This window comes from Oncorhynchus clarkii, chromosome 30 (assembly GCF_045791955.1).
Source record: "Oncorhynchus clarkii lewisi isolate Uvic-CL-2024 chromosome 30, UVic_Ocla_1.0, whole genome shotgun sequence".
NCBI classification, from domain to species: Eukaryota; Metazoa; Chordata; class Actinopteri; order Salmoniformes; family Salmonidae; genus Oncorhynchus; species Oncorhynchus clarkii.
Window position 1 is genome coordinate 45,566,130 of NC_092176.1, and position 24,057 is coordinate 45,590,186.

The 24,057-nt window shown below is 43.2% G+C and overlaps 1 protein-coding gene across 6 annotated transcripts in view; it reads left to right on the plus strand.

Moving 5' to 3' along the window:
• Positions 1-1,879: 1,879 nt before the first annotated feature.
• LOC139389359 (E3 SUMO-protein ligase PIAS2-like) overlaps positions 1,880-24,057 on the plus strand; it is a 31,374-nt gene continuing 9,196 nt past the window's right edge. The window contains exons 1-14 of one of the 6 annotated variants that reach the window (XM_071136058.1): positions 1,880-1,969; positions 4,507-4,594; positions 5,396-5,915; positions 7,175-7,262; positions 7,368-7,418; positions 7,551-7,641; positions 7,819-7,953; positions 8,785-8,890; positions 9,138-9,211; positions 9,366-9,497; positions 9,581-9,609; positions 17,315-17,448; positions 17,549-17,729; positions 22,571-22,710. In XM_071136058.1, coding sequence (XP_070992159.1) covers positions 5,399-5,915; positions 7,175-7,262; positions 7,368-7,418; positions 7,551-7,641; positions 7,819-7,953; positions 8,785-8,890; positions 9,138-9,211; positions 9,366-9,497; positions 9,581-9,609; positions 17,315-17,448; positions 17,549-17,729; positions 22,571-22,710 — 1,678 coding nt within the window. In that variant the 5' untranslated portion in view covers positions 1,880-1,969; positions 4,507-4,594; positions 5,396-5,398. Of the gene's footprint in view, positions 1,970-4,506; positions 4,595-5,395; positions 5,916-7,174; positions 7,263-7,367; positions 7,419-7,550; positions 7,642-7,818; positions 7,954-8,784; positions 8,891-9,137; positions 9,212-9,365; positions 9,527-9,580; positions 9,610-17,314; positions 17,449-17,548; positions 17,730-22,570; positions 22,711-24,057 lie in introns of all 6 variants that reach the window. The other 5 variants (XM_071136059.1, XM_071136057.1, XM_071136056.1 and 2 more) reach the window with 5 other exon arrangements.

Here is a 24,057-nt window from a genome sequence, read left to right on the forward strand (position 1 = left end):
GGGGGTGCTTTGCTGGTGACACTGTCAGTGATTTATTTAGAATTCAAGGCACACTTAACTAGCATGACTACCACAGCATTCTGCAGCGATACGCCATCTGATCTGGTTTATATTCCATTAAACTTGTGTTAAAAACATGCACAGGGCTTGACATTAACCTGTTCATACACTTGTCCTTCAGACAAGGAGGTGACTGAAAATGGTGTTGTGGTGTTTGATGCAAGAAGCCAAATCACAAAATAACATGCACTATTATTCACATACCATTATTACAGAGAATCAGACAAATTATTGTCACACCCCTCTGACAGACAGCATGTGAAAGTAAAGTAATGCAGTGTTGTGGTAACAAAGAACATTTTAGAGGTCCCATTATTCATGTTGAATGAATGTCCAATTTTTTAACTGAAGATTGAAAACCTCTCTGGCAATATTCTCACACAGCATAACCTGCACCAACTGGTGACACACATTACAGCTATTGGAGAGAAACTCTGCTGACCTGGTGCAGTCTTGGGCTGAAAAAACGTGTGTCATAAGTTGTTATGTTATGTTCAAGAGTGGTGCTCAGAGTTGAACTGTGTTTTGGTCTAGTTGTTTCTCTGGTACTGTGGTTTTAATGTAAACAAATAAAATATTTAACCTTTATTTAACCAGGTAGGCTAGTTGAGAACACCTTTATTTAACCAGGTAGGCCAGTTGAGAACACCTTTATTTAACCAGGTAGGCTAGTTGAGAACACCTTTATTTAACCAGGTAGGCTAGTTGAGAACACCTTTATTTAACCAGGTAGGCTAGTTGAGAACAAGTTATCATTTACAACTGCGACCTGGCCAAGATAAAGCAAAGCAGTTTGACACAAACAACAACAAAGAGTTACACATGGGATAAACAAACGTACAGTCAATAACACAATATAATAATCTATATTCAGTGTGTAGTAAGATTATTGAGGCATGTAGTAATGTAGTAAGATTAGGGAGGTAAGGCAATAAATAGGCCATAGTGGCGAAATAATTACAATTTAGCATTAACACTAGAGTGATAGATGTGCAGATGATTATGTGCAAGTAGAAATACTGGGGTGCAAAGAGCAAAAAATAAATAACAATATGGGGATGAGGTAGTTGGGTGGGCTATTTACAGATGGGCTGTATAAAGGTGCAGCAATCGGTAAGCTGCTCTGACAGCTGGTGCTTAAAGTTAGTGAGGGAGATATGAGTATCCAGCTTCAGTGATTTTTGCAATTCGTTCCAGTCACTGGCAGCAGAGAACTGGAACTCACAAGAATTTACTTTCAAAAGTTAAAGTACCTCAAATAAATAAAGACCAGGGTTTACAGTTGTACAAAGGTATGATAGAGTTGTAAGAAATACATTTGTTTTTTTGTTATTGACTAATTCTAGAGATTTGATTAAATATTGGATTTCAAGTAAAAAATATACTGCATTTGGGGACAGATTTCAAATATTTGTTTTTTGGCGTTTATAAAATGTACCAGAGAGAATGACGAAATTAACGACTAATTCAGTAGTTTTGTTTTAATTTGAAAAAATAACGTATTACGTCTTAAATTGTCTGTCATTAAATGACGAAACCCTATTGTTGACCAATAGGCGTAAAACTTCGGCTACCGACTTCGGCTTGCTTCAAAAAAATAATGTATTGTACCCGAACAGCCGAAAAAAAAAGTAGCGGAAGTCCAAAACGAACAAAAACTAAACAAAATGTCGTGATAATATGCGCAATAAGCGCATGCCCAGATGTTTTGAACGCGGCATTAGTGACTGGACTGGCTCTTCTTGCTCTACTAGTCTAAGCTTGACATCCATGAAAGGAGCCTTCCTGTGGGCGTTTCTTGCAACAATCAACGTCCCCCAAGACACATTCCGCAGCCAGACACACATGTCACGTGACGGGGAGGTCAATGATCCTGACAAGAAAAATGGCGGAATTTGAGGAGCTACGGGTAGGCTAAAAAAAACAACAACATAAACACTGCTAGGTAGAAAGCGATACTACGGCTAATCCTTTTATTTAAGCAATTTACGTTTTCGGATAAGGCATTTAATTAAACATCCGCTTCATATAGGGAAAAATTACTTCGCTAACTGTGGAATGGTGCATGTCTGTTTTACCTAGTTAACAAACTGGTGCTGCTCTCGACATTAGCATGCCGCTAGCTAGCTAACAACAATTAGCCAGGTGTAGGCATTGGCTTAGCAATGCGAAATCGTTTTGTAATATAGCTTCACGTTAATGTACTTTATCTAATAAAATGCACGTTATCTGTTGAAGGTAAATACTGTTAGTTGACTACAGTGGATAGCTAGTCTATTTACATTAAAATAGTCTATGCTAACATGACTATCTATCAAGGTAGATAGAGACTATTGTTGTTTTCAGTGTTGCTAGCTAGCTGGACTGCTCTTAACTGTTATATATAAAAAAATATATATATTTTCAGGAATGACTTTCTAAATAAGGTTATTTAGACCGGACCGCTATAAAACAGTACTACAACTAACTCTAATGTAAGAGATCAGTCAAATGATAGTTAGCCATCTGCCATCGACTTGAGATGAGACCGAGGCAAAATTATTTTATTTTATTGGATATTCGGCTTTCTATCGTCAATAGCTATTAAACCAGAAACAGAAGGGGTAACCCAGACAAGTTACAGGGGTTATAAAGCTGAAACATCCGTCTATATAGAACGTTTTCTCACCACCAATTATGGTAGCGACCGGAAGTCCAGTCTGGGTAGTGGGAGAAGATGGAACCAGGTGAAACTGGGCCAACATTCTGCAAAGTTTCTCATCGATTTAACATCTGATATCAAAACAGTTATATATTCTGAATCGGGAGGATAGAGAAAAGTTAACTGCTTTTTTGTTGTTGAAATCCCCCCCCCCCCCCCCCCAACTTTCAATCTTCAATATCTTTTAATTAATAATATTCTTAGATGTAAAGTCCCCTGTTTTACTGGTCCTGCTTGGGTCCGACCGAAGTTTTTGCTTATAAATCGATCTGTGGACACCGTTGTTTGAAATGGCTTGCATTGAGCGATAGTAGTATATGTGACTAGGCTGTTTAACCTGACACCACTTGAAGCTGGGATGGCCCTCCTACCATTTCATTCGCTCTACCGAATGTACGTCAACCTCCTGGCTGAGCCCTAGGTCACAGCCACTGACAAAGCACATGCCTGCAATTCTTGCGTTGTAGCTCAGCAGGAGACAGTGGGTTCAACATTGTAGCACATTCAGAGATCAATTTATAGCCATTAATCTAAAATAACAAATGGACTTTAAACAAAAAAAACAACACTTTCTGTTCATCATAGATGGACACGATTAATTAATTAATAATTAATTAATTAATTAATTTGAGAGGAAAGGCGAGTTCCTAACGAGCTCAGGAAGCCGAGCTCTGTGATCAAGAGAGGCCTTTTCAAAATATGCAAATGTTCTCTAAAACTACACCAACAAATATGTATTTTACAGTTATAAGGAAGACGTCACGTCTTATAGTTAGTCTTTTTATAATTTCATTAAACTAGGATTAGAAAGCATATGTCATTTCAAGCCTTATTCGTACAGTTTAGTTGAATAGGAAATACATCATATTAAATGTTTAAAATGTTTGTATTTTTTAATCATATTTATACTGTGTACTTGAGCTTGTGTCCTCAGAAGTGACTATACCTCAGCAATTTATAGCTATTTTTTTTTTTCCAGAAAGATTATATTGTAACCTTTCTTAGAGGATGCAGCATTACTAGTTATTGTTTATGGTCCTCATGATAGACAATTACTTTTGGCGATTGTGTAGATTACAATATTGATGACATTTGAACTGGTTTAAACAAAGCGTGCCATGACCATGATCTATTCTGGATCGGAAGGATGGAAAACAAACCACATGTCTGTTTTCTTCTTCTGGTTTTCAATCTTTAACAGCCCATAAACAAAGTGTGCCATGACTGAACACGATCTATTCTGGAGGGAAAAAATACACACAGAATTCTGTTCTTCTTCTCTCTCTTCCCGCTGATTCAGAATATATCATTTTCATATTCATGAAAGGCTGTGTTTTAAAAGCTGCTGAAGTATGAAAACTGGAAGAGAATATGGGACGGTATTATGTTCACGTATGGAACCATGCTCATAGTTCATCATTTGCAGGAATTCTGGATATTTTGATAAGTTTTCTGTTGCTATTTAAATTGTCAAATGAATGCCCCCAATAACAATACCTATTCGTGTACAGCGTTATTGTATAGCTTAACAAATTCTTACCATGAGCATGATTCTGCAGTCCCACCGTTTTCCTTTGCCTACCTAACCAACTAGCTAATGTTGTGGTTTTTTTTTTTCCTTTTAAAAAGTCAAGTTCATCCTCACTCCTCTTCATCCATCGTTTGTCAGCCTTGCCAATGCCATGCTCTTCCCATGTTTAATCTGATCTAACGGTTCTGGCATTTATTCTCATTCAACATTTTAGATGCTTAACGGTCACATATAATAAGGATTTGTAAGAAACAAGGAAATACACACGTAGGAGCGATCAAGCATGGACTCAATAATGAAGGGTCAGTTGGGCTTTTCTTACTTTCCTGCTCTGGGGGGGGTGGGGGGGGGTCCTGTTCTGGGGGGTTGTTATATGAAGGAGGGGTCCTGTTCTGGGGGGTTGTTATGTGAAGGGGGGGGGGGGGGGGGGGGGGTTGTTATATGAAGGGGGCGTCCTGTTCTGGGGGAGTTGTTATGTGAAGGGGGGAGGGTCCTGTTCTGGGGAGTTGTTATGTGTGTGTGTGTGTGTGGGGGGGGGGGGGGGTCCTGTTCTGGCGGGGTTGTTATGTGAAGGGGGTCCTGTTCTGGGGGGTAGTTATGTGGGGGGGGGGGGGGGGGGGGGGTTGTTATGTGTGGGGGGGGTCCTGTTCTGGGGGGTTGTTATGTGAAGGGGGGAGTCCTGTTATTGGGGGTTGTTATGTGTAATAATAATTGTGTTGGAATAGCTCTATTCTGGGTAGTTTCACCTCGCCATTGACATGTTTAGTGTTTTTGCTTTTAAAGCCAATATTGCTAACCTGGCTGTGCCATGTAAGGATAACACGAGTCATTGTTTCGTTAGGATATCAGAATGTACAGCCTATATATTCTCTCTGACAGCTGAATCCTAGTTACATACTTTCACACTTTTTACAACTTCAAAATGAGGCTAATCAACTGAACTACAGAAAACATGGCATAAAAACTTGAATTTTCCTCAAGTGGCAAAAATGATTAGCCTAATCATTCCTAATCATGTTTTTATCAATGTCTTAATTGATGCATTACATTTACAATGACATGGTAGCCTGTCTGTGTTCTGACGTCTCCCCTTGTCTTTCCAGAGCATGGTGTCAAGTTTCAGAGTGTCAGAGCTACAAGTGTTACTGGGCTTCGCTGGGCGTAACAAGAGTGGTCCCAAGCATGAGCTCCTTCTGAGGGTCTTGCACCTCCTGAAGAACTCCTCCTGCAGTCCAGCCGTCCAGATCAAAATCAAGGAACTTTATCGACGCCGCTATCCCAGGACGATAGACACTTGTCTTACCGACTTGGCTGCAATTAAGTCTGCGTTCTCCACGGCAGCGGAAGGCGGTGATGTTACCGTGGTAACCTCTGACCTCAGTGACCTGTCCCCTGACGGCGCCAGTGTCTCCCGGGACTTTGACCTGGCGTCCGATTCGCTGCTCCTCTCTGGTGATTCGCTGCTGCTCCACGAGGAGACCAATAAGGAGCTGAGGATGAACCTCCAGCAGCCCGCCCCTCTCATCCCTCCAGTCCACCCAGACGTCCAAATGAAGTCTCTGCCATTCTACGACGTTTTGGACATCCTCGTTAAGCCCTCCAGCCTGGGTCAGTGTCTCTCTGGTAAATCTATCTAGTTGGACCTCTACCATATTACTGGGCAGGCTTTACATTGATGAAATGAATGATTACTGATTTATTTTACCTTTATTTAACCAGGAAGGGCTCATTGAGATTTAAAATCTCTTTTTCAAGAGCGTCCTGATTGACTCTGATTAGGTGTGTGAGTGATTGTTCTTGCTTGTCACAAAATTATTCTTGTTGTCCTGAAACCTGAGTGGCGCAGCGGTCTAAGGCATCTGCATCTCAGTACAAGAGGCGTCACTACAGTCCCTGGTACGAATCCAGGCTGTATCACATCCGGTCGTGACTGGGAGTCCCATTGGGCGGCACACAATTGGCCCAGTGTCGTCCGGGTGTGGCTCGGGTAGACCGGTCATTGTAAATAAGAATTTGTTGTTAACTGACTTGCCTAGTTAAATAAAGGTTAAATAATTAAATAATTAAATAGGTAATAAAACAACAACCTGTAGTTCTGAATGGTTTGGATGGGTGTATAGGGCAAGCTTAAGCTCTGCCTATCTCTCTCTCTCTCTCGTAATCTAGGTGGACGTTCCATCATATTTCTGGTCAGACATGACATTACTGATGAAGGAGTCTTGTGATTAAGTGCCTGAATGTTTGTTAATTCTGGTCATAAACTGATGTCCATTTGTCTTGTTGTCCTTTCCACTTCAGAGCCTTAAACCAGCCTGTAGGCACTAATTTGAGACATTTCTCAAATTCGCATAGATCGAAAATTATGGCTGAATATATAGTAGCTCTGCCTATCTCTCTGGTAATGTTGACATTACTGCCTATCTTTCTGGTAGGTAATGTTGACATTACGGCCTATCTCTGGTAATGTTGACAGTACGGCCTATCTCTCTGGTAATGTTGACATTATGGCTTATCTCTCTGGTAATGTTGACATACTTCCTATCTCTCTGGTGATGTTGACGGTACGGCCTATCTCTCTGGTAGGTAATGTTGACATGCTGCCTATCTCTCTGGTAATGTTGACAGTACGGCCTATCTCTCTGGTAGGTAATGTTGACATGCTGCCTATCTCTCTGGCAATGTTGACATTACGACCTATCTCTCTGGTAGGTAAATGTTGACATTACGGCCTATCTCTCTGGTAGGTAAATGTTGACATTACGGCCTATCTCTCTGGTAGGTAATGTTGACATTACTGACCACAGACTGCATTGAAGTGTCTGAATGTTTTTTTTTTGTTTGTTTTTCCATCATGTCCTAATCTGACATCCTTATTCTACTAGGAACCAGCACTGTTCAGAGATACCACCAAGAGAAATACTTCATCTTCGCCTTGACGCCTCAACAAGTCAGAGAGGTGTGCATCTCCAGGTATGGGCTGCTCTGCTCTCACAGCACCTTTTTCCCTTCTACTCCTGACACGTTCCACAATAGTTCTGTTTCTAATTGCATGTGTTCTTGTTCTTTCTTAAAAAGGGACTTCCTACCAGGTGGGAGAAGGGACTACATGGTTCAGATACAACTGAGGTGAGGATGGATAGAATGTGGTCATAATTCCAGGCATCTGGAGGAGCCCCCAGAGGAGATTTACCTTCAAAACATCTTGTTTATTGCTTCTCAAATGTCGTTTTTCTGATTTTTTTTTTCTTTTTCTTGTAGGTTTTGTCTGTCAGAAACAAGTTGTCCCCAAGAAGACAACTACCCCAACAGTCTCTGTATTAAAGTGAATGGGAAGCTCTTCCCCTTGCCGGTACGTTACTGTTTTTTTCAGCTGGTCTAGGATCAGGTCCCAGCTGTTTACATTACCTTTATTCATTATGATCTAAAAGGCAAAACAGATCCTAGATCAGCTCATACTAAAGTGAGACTATTTCTAATATAACGTGATGGTAAAGTTGATAACACACATATGTTTGTTGTTTTTCAGGGTTATGCCCCGCCCCCTAAAAATGGAGTGGAACAGAAGAGACCGGGAAGACCTCTAAATATCACCTCATTGGTCAGATTGTCCTCTGCCGTACCCAATCAGATCTCTGTAACGTGGGCAGCCGAAATTGGAAAGGTATTGTAAGCACTAACATTGAGGATCAATGTATTTTTCACTATTGTATTGTGAACTTAATTTATAGTAGTGGCAATTGTAAAGATCCTTTTTGCATCATAGACTTCATTAGGCCTTTCAAGCTGATGTGTCGTTCCTGACGTTCTCTGCGTGTCTTTCCTGACATTCTCCGCGTGTCTTTCCTGACGTTCTCTGTGTGTCGTTCCTGACGTTCTCCGCGTGTCGTTCCTGACGTTCTCCGCGTGTCGTTCCTGACATTCTCCGCGTGTCTTTCCTGACGTTCTCTGCGTGTCATTCCTGACGTTCTCTGCGTGTCGTTCCTGACGTTCTCCGTGTGTCTTTCCTGACGTTCTCCGCGTGTAGTTCCTGACGTTCTTCTGACGTTCTCCGCGTGTAGTTCCTGACGTTCTCCTGACGTTCTCCGCGTGTCGTTCCTGACGTTCTCCGCGTGTCGTTCCTGACGTTCTCCGCGTGTCGTTCTTGACGTTCTCCGTGTGTCTTTCCTGACGTTCTCCGCTTGTCGTTCCTGACGTTCTCCTGACGTTTTCCGTGTGTCGTTCCTGACGTTCTCCGTGTGTCGTTCCTGACGTTCTCCGTGTGTCGTTCCTGACGTTCTCCGTGTGTCGTTCCTGACGTTCTCCGTGTGTCGTTCCTGACGTTCTCCGTGTGTCGTTCCTGACGTTCTCCGTGTGTTGTTCCTGACGTTCTCCGTGAGTTGTTCCTGACGTTCTCCATGTGTTGTTCCTGACGTTCTCTGTGAGTTGTTCCTGACGTTCTCCGCGTGTTGTTTGAAGCGGACAGATCATTCTATTTCTCTGACTGTTGTTCCAGACGTACTCCATGTCGGTGTACCTGGTGAGACAGGTCACCTCGCCTCTACTGCTGCAGAGGCTCAGGATGAAGGGCATTAGAAACCCAGACCACTCCAGAGCGCTGAGTAAGCACACCCCCCCACACACACACACACACACACACACACACACACACACACACACACACACACACACACACACACACACACACACACACACACACACACGTGTGGTCACACTCGTATATACTCACACTACTCGCTCACACATGAACATAAATTAGAGAACAGGCTCATTGCAATTGATTCCCACTGAATCCCATGTTTGTGTTAAACCTGTAATGTCCTTCAAATCTTCTCTGTCCTCTTGCAGTAAAAGAGAAGCTGACAGCAGACCCTGATAGTGAGATTGCCACAACCAGCCTGAGGGTGTCGCTCATGTGCCCCGTGAGTATAACATGCTGGGGGAAAAAACTACGTTTTATACAAATCAGTCTGGTACAACTTTTACAGACAGACAATAATATGTGTTACAAATATGTAAAGTGTGGTGAAATTGGCCAATTCATCTCTCTTTTTCCATCTCTCTCTCTCTCTGTAGCTTGGTAAAATGCGTCTGACTGTGCCGTGTCGAGCTGTCACCTGTTCCCACCTGCAGTGTTTTGACGCAGCCCTCTACCTGCAGATGAATGAGAAGAAACCCACCTGGGTCTGTCCTGTCTGTGACAAGAAGGCCCCCTACGAGAGCCTGATCATCGACGGGTTGGTACCCCTCTCTATAATAATACCTGGGTCTGTCCTGTCTGTGACAAGAAGGCCCCCTATGAGAGCCTCATCATCGACGGGTTGGTACCCCTCTTTATAATAATACCTGGGTCTGTCCTGTCTGTGACAAGAAGGCCCCCTACGAGAGCCTCATCATCGACGGGTTGGTACCCCTCTCTATAATAATACCTGGGTCTGTCCTGTCTGTGACAAGAAGGCCCCCTACGAGAGCCTCATCATCGACGGGTTGGTACCCCTCTCTATAATAATACCTGAGTCTGTCCTGTCTGTGACAAGAAGGCCCCCTACGAGAGCCTCATCATGGACGGGTTGGTACCCCTCTCTATAATAATACATGGGTCTGTCCTGTCTGTGACAAGAAGGCCCCCTACGAGAGCCTCATTATCGACGGGTTGGTACCCCTCTCTATAATAATACCTGAGTCTGTCCTGTCTGTGACAAGAAGGCCCCCTACGAGAGCCTCATTATCGACGGGTTGGTACCCCTCTCTATAATAATACCTGGGTCTGTCCTGTTTGGCCCCCTACGAGAGCCTCATTATCGACGGGTTGGTACCCCTCTCTATAATAATACCTGGGTCTGTCCTGTTTGGCCCCCAACGAGAGCCTCATTATCGACGGGTTGGTACCCCTCTCTATAATAATACCTGGGTCTGTCCTGTCTGTGACAAGAAGGCCCCCTACGAGAGCCTGATCATCGACGGGTTGGTACCCCTCTCTATAATAATACCTGGGTCTGTCCTGTCTGTGACAAGAAGGCCCCTACGAGAGCCTGATCATCGACGGGTTGGTACCCCTCTCTATAATAATACCTGGGTCTGTCCTGTCTGTGACAAGAAGGCCCCTACGAGAGCCTGATCATCGACGGGTTGGTACCCCTCTCTATAATAATACCTGGGTCTGTCCTGTCTGTGACAAGAAGGCCCCCTACGAGAGCCTCATCATCGACGGGTTGGTACCCCTCTCTATAATAATACCTGGGTCTGTCCTGTCTGTGACAAGAAGGCCCCCTACGAGAGCCTCATCATCGACGGGTTGGTACCCCTCTCTATAATAATACCTGGGTCTGTCCTGTCTGTGACAAGAAGGCCCCCTACGAGAGCCTGATCATCGACGGGTTGGTACCCCTCTCTATAATAATACCTGGGTCTGTCCTGTCTGTGACAAGAAGGCCCCCTACGAGAGCCTCATCATCGACGGGTTGGTACCCCTCTCTATAATAATACCTGGGTCTGTCCTGTCTGTGACAAGAAGGCCCCCTACGAGAGCCTGATCATCGACGGGTTGGTACCCCTCTCTATAATAATACCTGGGTCTGTTCTGTCTGTGACAAGAAGGCCCCCTACGAGAGCCTCATCATCGACGGGTTGGTACCCCTCTCTATAATAATACCTGGGTCTGTCCTATCTGTGACAAGAAGGCCCCCTACGAGAGCCTGATCATCGACAGGTTGGTACCGTTCTATAAAACACTGAACAAAAATAGAAACACAGCATGTAAAGTAGTGATGCACCGATATCGATATCCGATATTAAACATTTTAGCAGCCTTTTACGCTTTCTAGTTCAGTTAAATAGGTAACACACACACATGGACGCAGAGGTCTATAAGGCACTGCATCTCAAGAGGCGTCGCTACAGTCCCTGGTTCGATTCCAGGCTGTATCACATCCGGCCGTGATTGGGAGGCCCACAGGGCGGCGCACAATTGGCCCGGCGTCGTCCGGTTTTGGGGGTAGGCCGTTACTGTAAATAAGAATTTGTTCTTAACTGACTTGCCTAGTTAAATAAAGGTTGTCATTTACCTATTTCCCCATTTACCAGTAAAACATCATCACATCTGATTTCTTTCACTTACTTGCCGTGCTCTTTCGTTGTTCATTTGTACAGTCGTTTCATTCTCAACCAGCATTTCTATGAAACGTTGTTTGAGTCTTAGCATGTCAAAAAAATATACTATTTAACACGATTTGACGTTGACCAATCGGGACCTGAATATGACTGCACGTCACTAAATAATTTAACGCGCTCATACATTTTTTACGTACTTATTACAGATTGATTACAATATCAACTCGTATTTCCTATGTCACAACGATTCATTGACACGTATGCTGTGATGCTGGTAAAGTTGTCTAGTGCACCTACAGTGCTGGTCATAAAAGCTAGCTAGCCAGGTACTTAACCCTGTTGCCCAAAGCTAACATTATAAGCAGCCAGCTAGCTTTATCTGGCTAGCGAGGCTCGACCGGACCGGGTTATGTGTTGTGAAGCTAGCCACAATAAGGATTAGCCACAATAGTGGACTTTGCAGTTAACCTTCAAAATAAAAGTCAATGACATACTTATATTTGGAAGGCAAACTGCGAATTCCACAATTGTGCCTAATCCTTATTGTGGCTAGCTTCACAACACATAACCCGGTCCGGTCGAGCCTCGCTAGCCAGATAAAGCTAGCTGGCTGCTTATAATGTTAGCTTTGGGCAACAGGGTTAAGTACCTGGCTAGCTATTTATTTTCATGAACTGAAGTTCAATTTCAATAGACGAACAACAAGTGACAACCTTGCTAATACTTACAAGGATTCCTAAGTTATTGCTAAGAATAATGAAAATGACTGCAGTTTTTACTGGTCGTTGTTTTCAGGCTGGTTGTATTGGTGCTAGCTAGGCACCAAGCTAAAGCTAGCTAGGCACCAAGCTAAAGCTAGCTAGGCACCAAGCTAGCTAGACACCAAGCTAAAGCTAGCTAGGCACCAAGCTAAAGCTAGCTAGGCACCAAGATAAAGCTAGCTAGGCACCAAGTTAAATCTAGCTAGGTACCAAGCCAAACCTAGCTAGGTACCAAGCCAAACCTAGCTAGGTACCAAGCCAAACCTAGCTAGGTACCAAGCCAAACCTAGCTAGGTACCAAGCCAAACCTAGCTAGGTACCAAGCCAAACCTAGCTAGGCACCAAGCCAAACCTAGCTAGGCACCAAGCTAAACCTAGCTAGGCACCAAGCTAAACCTAGCTAGGCACCAAGCTAAACCTAGCTAGGCACCAAGCTAAAGCTAGCTAGGCACCAAGCTAAAGCTAGCTAGGCACCAAGCTAAAGCTAGCTAGGCACCAAGCTAAAGCTAGCTAGGCACCAAGCTAAAGCTAGCTACCCCAGAAGTTGCGGTCGAACAAATTATGCTTTATTACCAATGCGGTATTGAAAACAGATTGTTCGTGGCCGGTGTCTGCTTGTTTGCAGACTTTTTTGTTCAGCTTTGACAGTGCAACTATCTTTTTTGACAAGTAAAGACCCAAACGGCGTTCCATAGTATGTAAGTCGTGAAGCTAATAGCAGTGACGCTATTACCGTTTAACTCCTGTAGGGCAACATCTGAAAAATAGCGCACTTGGTAGCGTGTACCCGGTGTTCAACCAGTCGGCGAAAGCCAACATTCCCCACGACAGAGAACGATTGATTGTTGAGGGCAATGAATTCCACTATCTTCGCTTTAATGGATTTCGCATTTGAGATGTCTTGCTGAAATGTTCTTAATCTTTCAAATGACTGCTGGACTTGTTGACCAGCCACCCAGACTGCTGATGAAACTGTGGGTTTGCACAACTGAAGAATTTCTGCACGAACTGTCAGAAACGGTCTCTGGGAAGCTCATCTGCGTGCTTGTTGTCCTCACCAGGATCTTGACCTGACTGAAGTTCGGCGTTGTAACCAACTTCAGTGGGCAAATGCTCACCTACGATGGCCACTGGCCTCGCTGGAGAAGTGTGCTCCTCAAGGATGAATCCTGGTTGAACTGTACTGGGATGGTGGCAGACGGTTGGCAGTATGTCACAACCACAGACCATGTGTATGGCATCATGTGGGCGAGCGGTTTGCTGATGTCAACGTTGTGAACAGCGTGCCCCATGGTGGTGGGGTTATGGTATGGGCAGGCATAAGCTATGGACAACGAACACAATTGCATTTTATCGATGGCAATTTGAATGCACAGAGATACCGTGACGGGATCCTGAGGCCCATTGTCCTGCCATTCATCCGCCGCCAACACCTCATGTTTCAGCATGATAATGCACGGCCCCATGTCACAAGGATCTGTGCACAATTCCCGGAAGCTGAAAATGTCCCAGTTCTTCCATGGCCTGCATACTCACCAGACATGTCACCCATTGAGCATGTTTGGGATGCTGTGGATCAACGTGTACGACAGCGTGGTCCAGTTCCCGCCAATATCTAGTAACTTCACACATCCGTTGAAGAGGTGTGGGACAACATTAGACAGACTACCAATCAACAGCCTGATCAACTCGATGTGCGCTGCATGATGGTGGTCGCACCAGATACGGACTGGTTTTCTGATCCACGCCCTGTCTTTTAAGGTCTCTGTGACCAACCAATGCATATCTGTATTCTCAGTCATGTGAAATCCATAGATTAGGGCCTAATGAATTGATTTAAATTGACTGATTTCCTCATATTAACTGTAACTCAGTAAAATCTTTGTTGCATGTTATTTTTATATATATATATATATATGTTTTTGGACCATTTTCAATGTTGTGTTCTGTTCTTCAACAGAACTGCTGGACCGATGGTTACCACATTTGCATCTCTCTTGCTTAAACAATATTGTCGCTATGAGCCAATGAACTTGCATTAATTATTTTTTTCCTGTCCAACAGTGCCACCATGTGGACAAACTGAAACATATTTTACAGGTTAGCTCGACTCATCACTTTGAGTCAAACAGATCAAGAGTTATGGCCAAGTGCCCGTTATAGCGCCACCGTGTGGTTAATATGAATCTGCTTGCATGTGTTGAGTCTTGACAATGTTTGGAACATATGTACCAAAGTTTTGGTAGAATACAAAATATCCGTGTCGGAGTTGTATGCATTTCTGTGCCAGACCACGCCCGCACGAAAGGTCAGTAGCGGCCATGTTGTTTGAGATGCTATCCTGCAAAAACATTATTTGTGAGAGGTTGGTCCATAGATGCCACATATCTCGTTTTGTACAGATGGGTCATTTTGTGCTAGAGGGAGTAGCGTTTTAAAAGTGTTTTTAACTAAATAAAGTCCACGGTGGACTTTATGGGTCCTTGAGGCAAATGTGTTCCTTGTCAGGAGAGGGACCTACGTACTGAATTTCAGGACTGTAGGCCCACGGGGTGAGGGGCCGCGTGTGACCTTTCCAAGTTTGCATTGTTAATGGCTTGTTAATGCTCCACCATGTTGCCAATAGTGCATGGTATTGGATGAGAGGGTGTGGCCCTTGTTTTTTTTTACCATAATGCAAGGTTACAACTTCCTAGGCCTTTCCATCTTATGGAAATTTGCTCTTTTTTTTTTCAGCAGAAGGTTAATCATAATCGATGGCAGAAAATGCAATAGGGTTTCACTGCTGAACCCTTAATGATGATGATAATAATGATAATGACAATAATAATAATAATGATAATAATAATGATTAGTGACGATAATAATGACGACGATGATGATGATAATAATAATGACGACGATGATGATAATAATGACGATAATATTGACGACGACGATGATGATGATAATAATGACAAGGATTAGTGACGATAATAATGACGACGATGATGATAATAATAATGACAAGGATTAGTAACGATAATAATGACGACGATGATGATAATAATGACGATAATATTGCAGACGACGATGATGATAAGATTATAATGACACTCATTATGATGACAATAATGATCACGATAATAATGATAATGACAACGATGATAATAACACCTGGATATGTCCTGTCTGTGAGAATGCTTCCTATGAGAGCCTCGTCATCGATGGGTGTTGGTACCTCTGTTATAATTTATTAGTCAAATAAGAAACCGTTTTATTTACAGCCAGTTTATTAGAATATAGACCTGGATGGTATAAATAGCATCGCTGAATACTAGAGTGTTCTATGGAACTTTAAAGAATGAATGGAACGTTGTTGGAACATGTCTGTCTCTCTGTCTGTCAGGTTGTTGGAACATGTCTGTCTCTCTGTCTGTCAGGTTGTTGGAACATGTCTGTCTCTCTGTCTGTCAGGTTGTTGGAACATGTCTGTCCCTCTGTCTGTCAGGTTGTTGGAACATGTCTGTCTCTCTGTCAGGTTGTTGGAACATGTCTGTCTCTCTGTCAGGTTGTTGGAACATGTCTGTCTCTGTCAGGTTGTTGGAACATGTCTGTCTCTCTGTCTGTCAGGTTATTGGAACATGTCTGTCTCGCTCTCTGACAGGTTGTTGGAACATGTCTGTCCCTCTGTCTGTCAGGTTGTTGGAACATGTCTGTCTCTCTGTCTGTCAGGTTGTTGGAACATGTCTGTCCCTCTGTCGCTCAGGTTGTTGGAACATGTCTGTCTCTCTGTCTGACAGGTTGTTGGAACATGTCTGTCTCTCTGTCTCTCAGGTTGTTGGAACATGTCTGTCTCTCTGTCTGTCAGGTTGTTGGAACATGTCTGTCTCTCTGTCTGTCAGGTTGTTGGAACATGTCTGTCTCTCTGTCTCTCAGGTTGTTGGAACATGTCTGTCTCTCTGTCTGTCAGGTTGTTGGAACATGTCTGTCCCTCTGTCTGTCAGGTTGTTGGAACATGTCTGTCTCTCTGTCTGTCAGGTTGTTGGAACATGTCTGTCTCTCTGTCTCTCAGGTTGTTGGAACATGTCTGTCTCTCTCTCTGACAGGTTGTTGGAACATGTCTGTCTCTCTGTCTCTCAGGTTGTTGGAACATGTCTGTCAGGTTGTTGGAACATGTCTGTCTCTCTGTCTGTCAGGTTGTTGGAACATGTCTGTCTCTCTGTCTGTCAGGTTGTTGGAACATGTCTGTCTCTCTCTCTGACAGGTTGTTGGAACATGTCTGTCTCTCTCTCTGACAGGTTGTTGGAACATGTCTGTCTCTCTGTCTGTCAGGTTGTTGGAACATGTCTGTCTCTCTCTCTGACAGGTTGTTGGAACATGTCTGTCTCTCTCTCTGACAGGTTGTTGGAACATGTCTGTCTCTCTGTCTGTCAGGTTGTTGGAACATGTCTGTCTCTCTGTCTGTCAGGTTGTTGGAACATGTCTGTCTCTCTGTCTGTCAGGTTGTTGGAACATGTCTGTCTCTCTGTCTGTCAGGTTGTTGGAACATGTCTGTCTCTCTGTCTGTCAGGTTGTTGGAACATGTCTGTCTCTCTCTCTGACAGGTTGTTGGAACATGTCTGTCTCTCTGTCTGTCAGGTTGTTGGAACATGTCTGTCTCTCTGTCTGTCAGGTTGTTGGAACATGTCTGTCTCTCTGTCTGTCAGGTTGTTGGAACATGTCTGTCAGGTTGTTGGAACATGTCTGTCTCTCTGTCTGTCAGGTTGTTGGAACATGTCTGTCTCTCTCTCTGACAGGTTGTTGGAACATGTCTGTCTCTCTGTCTGTCAGGTTGTTGGAACATGTCTGTCTCTCTGTCTGTCAGGTTGTTGGAACATGTCTGTCTCTCTGTCTGTCAGGTTGTTGGAACATGTCTGTCTCTCTGTCTGACAGGTTTTTGGAACATGTCTGTCTCTCTCTGACAGGTTGTTGGAACATGTCTGTCTCTCTATCTGACAGGTTGTTGGAACATGTCTGTCTCTCTGTCTGTCAGGTTGTTGGAACATGTCTGTCCCTCTGTCTGTCAGGTTGTTGGAACATGTCTGCCCCTCTGTCTGACAGGTTGTTGGAACATGTCTGTCTGTCTGTCTGTCTGTCAGGTTGTTGGAACATGTCTGTCTCTCTGTCTCTCAGGTTGTTCATGGAGATTCTGAACGACTGTTCCGATGTGGATGAGATCAAGTTCCAGGAGGACGGGACCTGGTGCCCCATCAGACCAAGGAAAGAGGCCCTCAGTGTGTCCTCAACCTGTATCCCAAAAATAGAACGTAAGTCCTCCTGTAGACATCATCCGTCTCTGCTATAAATACTGTATGTATAGTATACCTACTGACTGATCGGTCACTTCATACTCATCTCCTCCTTCAGCGCGTCTATGTGCCGTGGTCCCCTCCCACAGCGAGCTCAGCTCAACCAATAAGAAGGCAGACGTGATCGACCTGACCCTGGAGAGCTCATCAGAGGAAGAGGAGGAGGAAGAGGAGCCTGATCCGCCACTGAAGAAGAGATGCCTCTACATGTCCAAGACAGAAGAGGTTCACGCCAAGGGGTGAGTTCAAATCGAATTTGATTTGTCACATGCGCCGAATACAACAGGCGTAGGTAGACCTTATAGTGAAATGCTTTACTTAAAGTCCTTAACCAACAACGCAGTTCAAGAAATAGAGTTAAGAAAATATTTACTGAATAAAGTAAAAAAATATATAATAATAATAACTGAAATCGTCGCTATTCGGGCTGTAGTGGTCATGACATTCTGTCAGCCGGTAACTGACATGCAAATATCTGCCTGTCTCCCGGTAATTGACCGTTAATTAACAAGCCTTTTTAGCATCTCCTGGCTTCCACTCATACAAGCCGGGACCTTTAGAACAGCTACATTTAGAAAGTAGACAAAGCCATTTAATATACACTCGTGATGCACCGATATGACATTTTTGGCCGATACCGATGTCCGATATATTCCTTGTGGGAAAAAAAAAAACGATACAGATATTTCAAATTTGAGCGGTCTTTTAACCTCTAGCGTCGAGCAATCCCGTATCCGGGAGCGTAAGTATAGCCTCAAGCTCATTAGCATAACGCAACGTTTCCTATTCATGAAAATCGCAAATGAAATGAAATAAATATATTGGCTCACAAGCTTAGCCTTTTGTTAACAACACTGTCATCTCAGATTTTCAAAATATGCTTTTCAACCATAGCTACACAAGCATTTGTGTAAGAGTATTGATAGCTAGCATAGCATTTAGCGTAGCATTCAGCAGGCAACATTTTCACAAAAACAAGAAAAGCATTCAAATAAAATAATTTACCTTTGAAGAACTTCGGATGTTTTCAATGAGGAGACTCTCCAGTTAGATAGCAAATGTTCCGTTTTTCCAAAAATATTATTTGTGTAGGAGAAATCGCTCCGTTTTGTTCATCACGTTTGGCTAAGAAAAAAAACCCGAAAATTCAGTCATTACAACGCCAAACTTTTTTCCAAATTAACTCCATAATATCGACAGAAACATGGCAAACGTTGTAGCGTCAGTTCTGTGGCACTCACAGATAATATCTTTGCAGTTTTGGAAACGTCAGAGTGTTTTCTTTCCAAAGCTGTCAATTATATGCATAGTCGAGCATCTTTTCGTGACAAAATATCTTGTTTAAAACGGGAACGTTTTTTAATCCAAAAATTAAAAGTGCGCCCCCTATATCGAAGAAGTTAATGTGAGTCTGGAAGGAGAGTTTACAGTCTAACCAGACACCTAGGTATCTGTAGTTGTCCACATATTCTAAGTCAGAACCGTCCAGAGTAGTGATGCTAGTCGGGCAGGCGGGTGCGGGCAGCGATTGGTTGAAGAGCATGCATTTAGTTTTACTAGCATTTAAGAGCAGTTGGAGGCCACGGAAGGAGAGTTGTATGGCATTGAAGCTCATCTGGAGGTTAGTTAATATTAACACAGTATCCAAAAAAGGGCCAGAAGTATACAGAATGGTGTCGTCTATGTAGAGGGGGATCAGAGAATCACCAGCAGCAAGAGCGACATCATTGATGTATACAGAGAAGAGAGTCGGCCCGAGAATTGAACCCTGTGGCACCCCCATAGAGACTGCCAGAGGTCCGGTTATGATATCGTTTAGGACCTTGAGCGTGGCTGAGGTGCACCCATGACCAGCTCTGAAACCAGATTGCATAGCGGAGAAGGTACGGTGGGATTCGAAATGGTCAGTGATCTGTTTGTTGACTTGGCTTTCGAAGACCTTAGAAAGGCAGGGTAGGAAAGATATAGGTCTGTAGCAGTTTGGGTCTAGAGTGTCTCCCCCTTTGAAGAGGGGGATGACCGCGGCAGCTTTCCAATCTTAAGGGGATCTCAGACTATACGAAAGAGAGGTTTAACAGGCTAGTAATAGGGGTTGCAACAATTTCGGAGGATAATTTTAGAAAGATAGGGTCCAGATTGTCTAGCCCGGCTGATGTGTAGGTGTCCAGATTTTGCAGCTCTTTCAGAACATCAGCTATCTGGATTTTGGTGAAAGAGAAATGAGGGAGGCTTGGGAAAGATGCTGAGGGGGGTGCAGGGCTGTTGACTGGGGTAGGGGTAGCCAGGTGGAAAGCAAGGCCAGCCGTAGAAAGCTGCTTATTGAAATTCAAAATTATCATGGATTTATCGGTGGTGACAGTGTTTCCTAGCCTCAGTGCAGTGGGCAGCTGGGAGGAGGTGCTCTTGTTCTCCATGGACTTTACAGTGTCCCAGAACTTTTTGGAGTTTGTGCTACAGGATGCAAATTTCTGTTTGAAAAAGCTAGCCTTTGCTTTCCTAACTGCCTGTGTATATTGGTTCCTAACTTCCCTGAAAAGTTACATATTGTGGGGGCTATTCGATGCTAATGCAGTACACCACAGGATATTTGTGTGATGGTCAAGGGCAGTCAGCTCTGGAGTGAACCAAGGGCTATATCTGTTCCTGGTTCACATTTTCTTGAATGTGCTGTTCAACAGTCTGATGGTAATATAAGCTGTTCAACAGTCTGATGGTGATAGAAGAACATACATTCCAAGAACATACTTGGAACCTCTAACCCTGGTCATATGACTGGTAAATATAATGAATAGAACCTGTAACCCTGGTAATATGACTGGTAAATAGAATGAATAGAACCTCTAACCCTGGTAATATGACAGGTAAATAGAATGAATAGAACCTCTAACCCTGGTAAATAGAATGAATAGAACCTCTAACCCTGGTAATATGACTGGTAAATAGAATGAATAGAACCTCTAACCCTGGTAAATAGAATTAATAGAACCTATAACCCTGGTAATATGACTGGTAAATAGAATGAATAGAACCTCTAACCCTGGTAAATAGAATGAATAGAACCTGTAACCCTGGTCATATGACTGGTAAATAGAATGAATAGAACCTGTAACCCTGGTAATATGACTGGTAAATAGAATGAATAGAACCTCTAACCCTGGTAATATGACTGGTAAATAGAATGAATAGAACCTCTAACCCTGGTAATATGACTGGTAAATAGAATGAATAGAACCTGTAACCCTGGTAATATGACTGGTAAATAGAATGAATAGAACCTGTAACCCTGGTAATATGACTGGTAAATAGAATGAATAGAACCTCTAACCCTGGTAAATAGAATGAATAGAACCTGTAACCCTGGTCATATGACTGGTAAATAGAATGAATAGAACCTCTAACCCTGGTCATATGACTGGTAAATAGAATGAATAGAACCTGTAACCCTGGTAATATGACTGGTAAATAGAATTAATAGAACCTCTAACCCTGGTCATATGACTGGTAAATAGAATGAATAGAACCTCTAACCCTGGTAAATAGAATGAATAGAACCTGTAACCCTGGTAATATGACTGGTACAGTGCCTTGCGAAAGTATTCGGCCCCCTTGAACTTTGCGACCTTTTGCCTAATTTCAGGCTTCAAACATAAAGATATAAAACTGTATTTTTTTGTGAAGAATCAACAACAAGTGGGACACAATCATGAAGTGGAACGACATTTATTGGATATTTCAAACTTTTTTAACAAATCAAAAACTGAAAAATTGGGCGTGCAAAATTATTCAGCCCCCTTAAGTTAATACTTTGAAGCGCCACCTTTTGCTGCGATTACAGCTGTAAGTCGCTTGGGGTATGTCTCTATCAGTTTTGCACATCGAGAGACTGACATTTTTTCCCATTCCTCCTTGCAAAACAGCTCGAGCTCAGTGAGGTTGGATGGAGAGCATTTGTGAACAGCAGTTTTCAGTTCTTTCCACAGATTCTCGATTGGATTCAGGTCTGGACTTTGACTTGGCCATTCTAACACCTGGATATGTTTATTTTTGAACCATTCCATTGTAGATTTTGCTTTATGTTTTGGATCATTGTCTTGTTGGAAGACAAATATCCGTCCCAGTCTCAGGTCTTTTGCAGACTCCATCTGTTTTTCTACAGTCCGTGGTTCGAATCCAGGCTGTATCACATCCGGCCGTGATTGGGAATCCCATAGGTTGGCCCAGCGTCGTCCGGGCCGTCATTGTAACTAAGAATTTGTTCTTAACTGACTTGCCTGGTTAAATAAAGGTTACATACACACACACACACCACACTGACCCAGAAAGTTACTTGGTTGTCATTTACGTTTACACTGACCAAAAATGCATTTTGTCCCCATTACCAGTAAAACATCATCACATCTGATTTCTTTCACTTACTTGCTGTGCTGTTTCGTTGTTCCATTTGTTCAGTCGTTTCTCAACCAGGATTTCTATGGGACAAATTGTGCTTTATTACCAACGCGGTATTGTAAACACATGGTTCGTGGTGTTTGCAGACTGTTTTGTACAGCCTTTGACAGTGCTACTGTATCTTTTTTTGACACGCAATGATGTTTGGTACTATATTTATTGAAGATCAAATTGAATCTTAAAAAAAAAATTAAAAAAATAGCACATTTGGGTGTGCATCATTTAGCTTAATTTCTCATGAGATCAAATTACATTCCATCAAAATAATGTTTCAAGAAAGCTAATCTTATCTGTTTCTAAATATAAACGTTTTTCAGCATCTTTCTTGTGCTTAATGAGGTGTCAAAGACAGGCAAGGGGGTCATCTTCACTTGACTGGTTTTTAAACTGAGACTCAGCGATATGACCACAAGCAGCAGTGTAAATAACATCGAACAGGAGCCACGTAAAGAGGCTGAACTTGCGAACATCCGTGCACGTGGCTTCTGCCAAACTCTGCTGCAATGTGATAGCTGTGTGACGACAACAACAACTCCTATACATATTAAACCCGTGCTCTGTCCTATTTGTTGTTGACGATGTTTACTTTTGTTGTGTCGCTGACTCTACTCTGTGTTTCTCTAACCCTCAGAGTGTTGACGTATCAGCCATCCACAGGGCGCCTCCCAAATGTACCAGCCCTGGACACGCCATACCTGATGTCTTCACTAGCAGACTATACAGTCCCCTTCCACCACTCCACCCTGTCCACCATCCCTACAGACATGCAGAGTAAGTCACCCTGTCACCATCCCTACAGACATGTAGAGTAAGTCACCCTGTCACCATCCCTACAGACATGTAGAGTAAGTCACCATCCCTACAGACATGCAGAGTAAGTCACCCTGTCACCATTCCTACAGACATGTAGAGTAAGTCACCCTGTCACCATCCCTACAGACATGCAGAGTAAGTCACCATCCCTACAGACATGTAGATTAAGTCACCATCCCTATAGACATGTAGATTAAATCACCCTGTCACCGTCCCTATAGACATGCAGAGTAAGTCACCCTGTCACCATCCCTACAGACATGCAGAGTAAGTCACCCTGTCACCGTCCCTATAGACATGTAGAGTAAGTCACCCTGTCACCATCCCTACAGACATGTAGAGTAAGTCACCCTGTCACCATCCCTACAGACATGTAGAGTAAGTCACCCTGTCACCGTCCCTATAGACATGTAGAGTGAGTCACCCTGTCACCATCCCTATAGACATGTAGAGTAAGTCACCCTGTCACCATCTCTATAGACATGTAGATTAAGTCACCCTGTCACCATCCCTATAGACATGTAGAGTAAGTCACCCTGTCACCATCCCTATAGACATGTAGAGTAAGTCACCCTGTCACCATCCCTATAGACATGTAGATTAAGTCACCCTGTCACCATCCCTAGACATGTAGATTAAGTCACCCTGTCACCATCCCTATAGACATGTAGATTAAGTCACCCTGTCACCATCCCTATAGACATGTAGATTAAGTCACCATCTCTATAGACATGTAGATTAAGTCACCATCTCTATAGACATGTAGATTAAGTCACCATCTCTATAGACATGCAGATTAAGTCACCATCTCTATAGACATGTAGATTAAGTCACCATCTCTATAGACATGTAGATTAAGTCACCCTGTCACCATCCCTACAGACATGTAGATTAAGTCACCCTGTCACCATCCCTATAGACATGTAGATTAAGTCACCATCTCTATAGACATGTATATTAAGTCACCCTGTCACCATCCCTATAGACATGTAGATTAAGTCACCATCCCTACAGACATGTAGATTAAGTCAACCTGTCACCATCCCTATAGACATGTAGATGAAGTCACCATCCCTACAGACATGTAGAGTAAGTCACCCTGTCACCATCCCTATAGACATGTAGATTAAGTCACCCTGTCACCATCCCTATAGACATGTAGATTAAGTCACCCTGTCACCATCCCTATAGACATGTAGAGTAAGTCACCCTGTCACCATCCCTACAGACATGTAGATTAAGTCACCCTGTCACCATCCCTACAGACATGTAGATTAAGTCACCCTGTCACCATCCCTATAGACA